The sequence below is a fragment of the Protomyctophum bolini genome (assembly GCF_963924005.1).
Source record: "Protomyctophum bolini genome assembly, chromosome: 17".
Lineage (NCBI taxonomy): Eukaryota > Metazoa > Chordata > Actinopteri > Myctophiformes > Myctophidae > Protomyctophum > Protomyctophum bolini.
The window spans coordinates 42,049,456-42,058,141 of record NC_137878.1 but is presented as its reverse complement, the minus strand read 5'-3'; the positions used below and the strand labels follow the sequence as shown (position 1 = coordinate 42,058,141).

The window sequence follows — 8,686 nt, the reverse complement described above, 5'->3', positions numbered from 1 at the left end:
ATAGAACCACTCATTAAACTAGATGTATAGAACCACTCATTAAACTAGATGTATAGAACCACTCATTAAACTAGATGTATAGAACCACTCATTAAACTAGATGTATAGAACCACTCATTAAACTAGATGTATAGAACCACTCATTAAACTAGATGTATAGAACCACTCATTAAACTAGATGTATAGAACCACTCATTAAACTAGATGTATAGAACCACTCATTAAACTAGATGTATAGAACCACTCATTAAACTAGATGTATAGAACCACTCATTAAACTAGATGTATAGAACCACTCATTAAGTTAGATGTATAGAACCACTCATTAAAGAACCACTCATTAAACTAGATGTATAGAACCACTCATTAAAGAACCACTCATTAAATTAGATGTATAGAACCACTCATTAAATTAGATGTATAGAACCACTCATTAAAGAACCACTCATTAAATTAGATGTATAGAACCACTCATTAAAGAACCACTCATTAAATTAGATGTATAGAACCACTCATTAAATTAGATGTATAGAACCACTCATTAAATTAGATGTATAGAACCACTCATTAAAGAACCACTCATTAAATTAGATGTATAGAACCACTCATTAAATTAGATGTATAGAACCACTCATTAAATTAGATGTATAGAACCACTCATTAAAGAACCACTCATTAAATTAGATGTATAGAACCACTCATTAAGTTAGATGTATAGAACCACTCATTAAACTAGATGTATAGAACCACTCATTAAACTAGATGTATAGAACCACTCATTAAACTAGATGTATAGAACCACTCATTAAGTTAGATGTATAGAACCACTCATTAAACTAGATGTATAGAACCACTCATTAAACTAGATGTATAGAACCACTCATTAAACTAGATGTATAGAACCACTCATTAAGTTAGATGTATAGAACCACTCATTAAGTTAGATGTATAGAACCACTCATTAAATTAGATGTATAGAACCACTCATTAAATTAGATGTATAGAACCACTCATTAAATTAGATGTATAGAACCACTCATTAAATTAGATGTATAGAACCATGCACTCATTAAACTAGATGTATAGAACCACTCATTAAACTAGATGTATAGAACCACTCATTAAACTAGATGTATAGAACCACTCATTAAACTAGATGTATAGAACCACTCATTAAACTAGATGTATAGAACCACTCATTAAACTAGATGTATAGAACCACTCATTAAACTAGATGTATAGAACCACTCATTAAATTAGATGTATAGAACCACTCATTAAACTAGATGTATAGAACCACTCATTAAACTAGATGTATAGAACCACTCATTAAATTAGATGTATAGAACCACTCATTAAACTAGATGTATAGAACCACTCATTAAATTAGATGTATAGAACCACTCATTAAACTAGATGTATAGAACCACTCATTAAACTAGATGTATAGAACCACTCATTAAACTAGATGTATAGAACCACTCATTAAATTAGATGTATAGAACCACTCATTAAATTAGATGTATAGAACCACTCATTAAATTAGATGTATAGAAGGAATTGGCTGAATCTTCTAAATCATGTTTCTGTGTCAGTGGGTTCTCAAACTATTTCATATCAAGGACCCCTTTAGAATGATCTGTATTTGGCCTCAAGGACCCCCTATCTGTATCAAGGACCCCTAGAATGATCTGTATTTGGCCGTCGACCCCCATTTGAAAATATGTTGTTCCAGGGACCCTCAAATGTTTACGCCACATTTTCAAAAAAAATTCAAAAACGGCAGATCTACAAGCTCGAAGCTTGTAGATCTGATGTTTTTCAACAAGTATGACATAATGCTTAAAACACCAAAAGGCGTTCCCTTACAGAATGGGTACAGTAGGGCCTACCTAAGTAAAAGTACTTTACTTATCCTGAATCCAGGGGGAGGGGGTGGAAAGTGAGACATTTTTCTCTATTATTTATTTCTCCCGGGGGGAGGGGAGGGAGGGGAGGGAGGGGGGGGGGTCCAGAAAGCCCGCCAAGGTCCTTGTTAGGAGGATGAAATATGGAACTGTTGTTGCGTTGGGGATGATTTAGTGAGTGACACCTTTTCTGCTCACAATGAGACAAAATCCTTGTGTTCGGAAGGTTATTATTCCCTGGTCTTACATCACGGTGTTCGGAAGGTTATTATTCCCTGGAACAACATATTTTCCGATGGGGGTCGGCGGGCCGATTACAGATAATTCTGGGGGTCCTTGACATGAAATAGTTTGAGCACCAACTGACATAATATAGAAACATGAGGGGTTTTTTCAGAACACTGTCAAGGATTTAGAAACCATTTTGTACAATCGACCTCGGGTCTAGTGTGTTCATCATGCAATTACATCCCAAGCTGGTTAATGATTGTTTGTTGATGTTGTTTCCTCGTGTTTCCAGGACGACGAGGAGGAAGAGGAGGAGGAGGAAGAGGAGGAGGAGGAGCGTCAGCGAGAGGACGAAGACGATAACGACGACGACATCAAAGAGGAAGAGGAGGAGCCTATTCCAGACTGAGTCACATGACCTACTCGGGAGCGTTGACCGTGAGCAACGATTGGTCAGCACCACCAAAACCACTGGGTGGCACTGTGGGACACTCTCTGGGGCTGCTGGGTTCTCATTGTATTCACTAGAAGAAGAAGAACACGGGCGCATGTTGACGGCACTTGAAACCTGGGATGATTTGTTTTTTGTAGTTTTAGTTGGATTCCTCTTCAGGTTAAAAACTACAAAACAACATGGCTGCAGGCTGCGTCACCATATAGTACACAGTGATGTAATCAACAACCCTGTGTTTAGACTGCAGGTGTGTCAATATGAGGGGTGTAACGATGCGTTATGCGATACATGGTTGTCGATACGACACATACGACGATATGTGTTCATTATGGAGAGACGATACCATTCAATGATTTGAAATCGATACAGTAACTATTTAGCAAATACGTTAAATGTGGATAGTGCAGGTTTTTCCAAGGGGAAAATGTATGAATTGGGATATTCGGATTGTAAACAAACACAGTGATTCTCTGGGGAAAATACATTAAACTAATGAATTAAACCCCTCTAAAATTAGCTAAATACCACAAGAAACATAGTATTGATACAAACGACCATTTGCATAGCAAAACCATACGACGCGAAACAAAGTCAATGTTGCCGTTTTCATCTTGATATACTTAAAATGTTATTAAAATCAATTTTTAGATTTAGTCGACTGAAAAACTGGACTCACACCAAAACATTGCATGCAGGTGACTAAAATGTGACTAAAACTAAATTAAGACTATTCAAGAGATAATTAAATTATTACATAATTATTATTATTATTATTATTATTATCGCCTCTTGACACAGCTGTGGAAATATTACATAATTCAATTATTACATTATTATTATTATTATTATTATCGCCTCTTGACACAGCTGTGGAAATATTACATAATTAAATTATTACATAATTATTATTATTATTATCGCCTCTTGACACAGCTGTGGAAATATTACATAATTAAATTATTACATTATTATTATCGCCTCTTGACACAGCTGTGGAAATATTACATAATTAAATTATTACATTAATATTATTATTATTATCGCCTCTTGACACAGCTGTGGAAATATTACATAATTAAATTATCACATTATTATTATTATTATCGCCTCTTGACACAGCTGTGGAAATATTACATAATTCAATTATTACATTATTATTATTATCGCCTCTTGACACAGCTGTGGAAATATTACATAATTCAATTATTACATTATTATTATTATCGCCTCTTGACACAGCTGTGGAAATATTACATAATTCAATTATTACATTATTATTATTATTATTATCGCCTCTTGACACAGCTGTGGAAATATTACATAATTAAATTATTACATTATTACATTATTATTATTATTATTATTATTATCGCCTCTTGACACTGCTGTGGAAATATTACACACTCATTATTGATTTGTGTCGTTTACTAGCTAGACTGTTTTTAATTTACATTACATTACTAAACCTGCTGTAGTTTTTAACCTGAACAGGAAACTACAAAATCAGTGGTTTCAAAGTCCCTCAACATTTGTTTGTTTTTATAGCGGTGAACCTTTTCTTCACAGACACAGTGGTGTGGTTTCTACTCCTGTTAATGACTTCACAGACACAGTGGTGTGGTTTCTACTCCTGTTAATGACTTCAGTAAAACAGAAGAAAGTTTATATTTTAGACATGAATGTATTTGAAAACACAGAACAGTTGGTTCATTCCGGCCGGCGGCCTTTGTTTTTTAAGGGCAAATACATTTATATGTATTTTCTAAAGGAAAGAGCGCCCCCTCTCTGTCAAGTCCTGTCTATATATATTTTTTATAAACTGTTTTTTATAACGATGATCGATGTCTCCTCGGAAAGATGTCGCTGACCAGAGCCGAGCTACATGCTAACAGCATGCTAACAACGAGTCCTAGGGCACTGACCAGATCAGCTACATGCTAACAGCATGCTAACAACGAGTCCTAGGGCACTGACCAGATCCGAGCTACATGCTAACCACATGCTAACAACGAGTCCTAGGGCACTGACCAGATCCGAGCTACATGCTAACCACATGCTAACAACGAGTCCTAGGGCACTGACCAGATCCGAGCTACATGCTAACAGCATGCTAACAACGAGTCCTAGGGCACTGACTAGATCTGAGCTACATGCTAACAGCATGCTAACAACGAGTCCTAGGGCACTGACCAGATCTGAGCTACATGCTAACAGCATGCTAACAACGAGTCCTAGGGCACTGACCAGATCCGAGCTACATGCTAACAGCATGCTAACAACGAGTCCTAGGGCACTGACCAGATCCGAGCTACATGCTAACCACATGCTAACGAGTCCGATTCAGCAGCGCGTTCAATAGGTTTTGGGATGCCGCGCGTCTGACTGTCATGTCCGACCTCATTAGTCGTCCCCCCGCCATCTATTTCCGTATGGTCCGACCTCATTAGTCGTCCCCCCGCCATCTATTTCCGTATGGTCCGACCTCATTAGTCGTCCCCCCACCATCTATTTCCGTATGGTCCGACCTCATTAGTCGTCCCCCCACCATCTATTTCCGTATGGTCCGACCTCATTAGTCGTCCCCCCGCCATCTATTTCCGTATGGTCCGACCTCATTAGTCTTCCCCCCGCCATCTATTTTCGTACACCAATGATGATTCCCCAAATATATATTTTTTCAAGCATAAAACTATTTGTCTTGTGAAAATTGCTCTAATTTTAATTATAAATTGTGTAATACGAGGATAGTCAAATAAACACACGCGCACATTTTTTCATTGTTCTGGTAATGTGTTCTTCACAGCTGTGTTCGCCCCCAAATGTCCTTTCAGAACATTTATCTGTTTAGCTTATAATGGTTTCTGATTCTTATTTCCATTATTTGTAATTTACAGCGTGTCTGTGTGTGTGTGTGTGTGTGCGTGTGCGTGTGTGTGCGTGTGTGTGTGTGTGTGTGTCTGTGTGTGTGTGTGTGTGTGTGTGTGTGCGTGTGTGTGTGTGTGCGTGTGTGTGTGTGTGTGTCCGTGAATGACTGGTTTATGTCGGTACTTGCTTACAAATAAAATAAAAAACACTCGTGTGATCTCAGGACAAGAACATTATTATCCGAATGTTGCATGTCCATCCAAATCTCATGAGGCACGTCCCACTGGGAGGAGAACCCCAAGGCAGACCAAGGATCACGTCCCACTGGGAGGAGACCCCGGTGCAGACCAAGGACCACGTCCCACTGGGAGGAGACCCCCGGGCAGACCAAGGACCACGTCCCACTGGGAGGAGACCCCCAGGGCAGACCAAGGACCACGTCCCACTGGGAGGAGACCCCCAGGGCAGACCAAGGACCACGTCCCACTGGGAGGAGACCCCGGGGCAGACCAAGGACCACGTCCCACTGGGAGGAGACCCCGGGGCAGACCAAGGATCACGTCCCACTGGGAGGAGACCCCGGGGCAGACCAAGGACCACGTCCCACTGGGAGGAGACCCCCGGGGGCAGACCAAGGACCACGTCCCACTGGGAGGAGACCCCAAGGCAGACCAAGGACCACGTCCCACTGGGAGGAGACCCCGGGGCAGACCAAGGACCACGTCCCACTGGGAGGAGACCCCGGGGCAGACCAAGGACCACGTCCCACTGGGAGGAGACCCCAAGGCAGACCAAGGACCACGTCCCACTGGGAGGAGACCCCAAGGCAGACCAAGGACCACGTCCCACTGGGAGGAGACCCCAAGGCAGACCAAGGACCACGTCCCACTGGGAGGAGACCCCAAGGCAGACCAAGGACCACGTCCCACTGGGAGGAGACCCCAAGGCAGACCAAGGATCACGTCCCACTGGGAGGAGACCCCAAGGCAGACCAAGGATCACGTCCCACTGGGAGGAGACCCCGGGGCAGACCAAGGACCACGTCCCACTGGGAGGAGACCCCGGGGCAGACCAAGGATCACGTCCCACTGGGAGGAGACCCCGGGGGCAGACCAAGGACCACGTCCCACTGGGAGGAGACCCCAAGGCAGACCAAGGACCACGTCCCACTGGGAGGAGACCCCGGGGCAGACCAAGGACCACGTCCCACTGGGAGGAGACCCCAGGGCAGACCAAGGACCACGTCCCACTGGGAGGAGACCCCCGGGGGCAGACCAAGGATCACGTCCCACTGGGAGGAGACCCCCGGGGGAAGACCAAGGATCACGTCCCACTGGGAGGAGACCCCCGGGGGAAGACCAAGGATCACGTCCCACTGGGAGGAGACCCCGGGGGGCAGACCAAGGACCAGTTGGAGGAAACACATCGACTCCACTGGCCTTGGAACGTCTCGGAATCCCCCAGGAGGAAGTCACTAATGTTGCTCTGGAGAGGGAAGTCTGGAGCTCTCTGGTGGAGCTGTTGGCCCAGCGTAACATACAGGTGTGACGGTACAATTCGGGAGTTTACTGGAGTTTGTTGGAAAGTTTAACGGGAGTTTTCCTGTAATATAAACATCCGTATTCCATGTTTTCTTGCGCAGTGCAGGTGTTTAAGTGCTAGTGGAAAACCCCATAGACCCACAATGGACTTTTCTAAAAAATGGGGGTCTCTAGCTGGCATGTTTTCAAATGGGGGTCTCTAGCTGGCATGTTTTCAAATGGGGGTCCGCGGGCCTAATTAGTGTCAATTTGGGGGTCCTTGACGTGAAGAAGCTCACGGATTGATCACGATGGTCAGCCCCCCCCCCCCACACCCCCTCTCCATCCATCCCTCCCTCCCTCCCTCCCTACATCCATCCCTCCATCCATCCATCCCTCCCTCCCTCCATCCATCCCTCCCTCCCTTCCTCCATCCATCCCTCCCTCCCTCCCTCCCTCCCTCCCTCCCTCCCTCCCTCCCTCCCTCCATCCCTCCCTCCCTCCCTCCCTCCATCCCTCCCTCCCTCCCTCCCTCCATCCCTCCCTCCCTCCCTCCCTCCATCCCTCCCTCCATCCCTCCCTCCCTCCCTCCCTCCCTCCCTCCCTCCATCCCTCCCTCCCTCCATCCATCCCTCCCTCCCTCCCTCCCTCCCTCCCTCCCTCCCTCCATCCCTCCCTCCCTCCCTCCCTCCCTCCCTCCCTCCCTCCCTCCCTCCCTCCATCCCTCCCTCCCTCCCTCCCTCCATCCCTCCCTCCCTCCCTCCCTCCCTCCATCCCTCCCTCCATCCCTCCCTCCCTCCCTCCCTCCATCCCTCCCTCCCTCCCTCCCTCCCTCCCTCCCTCCATCCATCCATCCATCCATCCCTCCCTCCCTCCCTCCCTCCATCCTACGAGGAATATCTGGGAACTGAACAGACTTACTTTAGAAGTGACATTTACTATAGAGACACACACACACACACACTCACACTTTAATTGCCGTTGTGTGTGTGTGTGTGTGTGTGTGTGCGCGAGCGCACGTTGTCAGATCTTCGGTAAAGATAACATCTCCGTAGCGCCGAGTCTCCGTGACCTTTCTGTGACCTTTTCCACAGCTCCACTCTGCTGCGACATCTCTGACGCTTTACTGCTTACTCTGTAGATATAACACGTGTGTGTGTGTGTGTGTGTGTGTGTGTGTGTCTGTCTGTCTGTGTGTGTGTGTGTGTGTCTGTCTGTGTGTGTGTGTGTGTCTGTGTGTGTGTGTGTGTGTGTGTGTGTGTGTCTGTGTGTGTGTCTGTGTGTGTGTGTGTGTGTGTGTGTGTGTGTCTGTGTGTGTGTGTCTGTGAGTGTGTGTGTGTGTGTGTGCGTGCGTGTGTGTGTGCGTGCGTGTGTGTTTGTGTGTGTGTGTCTGTGTGTGTGTTTGTGTGTCTGTGTGTGTGTGTGTGTGTGTGTGTGTGTCTGTGTGTGTGTGTGTGTGTGTGTCTGTGTGTGTGTGTGTGTGTGTGTGTCTGTGTGTGTGTGTGTGTGTCTGTGTGTGTGTGTCTGTGTGTGTGTGTGTGTGTCTGTGAGTGTGTGTGTGTCTGTGAGTGTGTGTGTGTCTGTGAGTGTGTGTGTGTCTGTGAGTGTGTGTGTGTCTGTGAGTGTGTGTGTGTGTGAGTGTGTGTGTGTCTGTGAGTGTGTGTGTGTGTCTGTGAGTGTGTGTGTGTCTGTGAGTGTGTGTGTGTGTGTGT

General features: G+C 45.0%; 1 protein-coding gene across 1 annotated transcript in view; it reads left to right on the top strand.

The window, feature by feature from the left end:
* Positions 1 to 5,361, top strand: part of phf14 (PHD finger protein 14) — a gene marked incomplete at its 5' end in the record, with an annotated part of 165,507 nt that extends 160,146 nt beyond the window's left edge. Inside the window, 1 exon segment of the mRNA XM_080787290.1 lies at positions 2,428 to 5,361. Within this exon segment, the coding sequence (XP_080643416.1) occupies positions 2,428 to 2,544 (117 nt within the window). The 3' untranslated portion in view covers positions 2,545 to 5,361.
* Between the last annotated feature and the right edge of the window lie 3,325 nt (positions 5,362 to 8,686).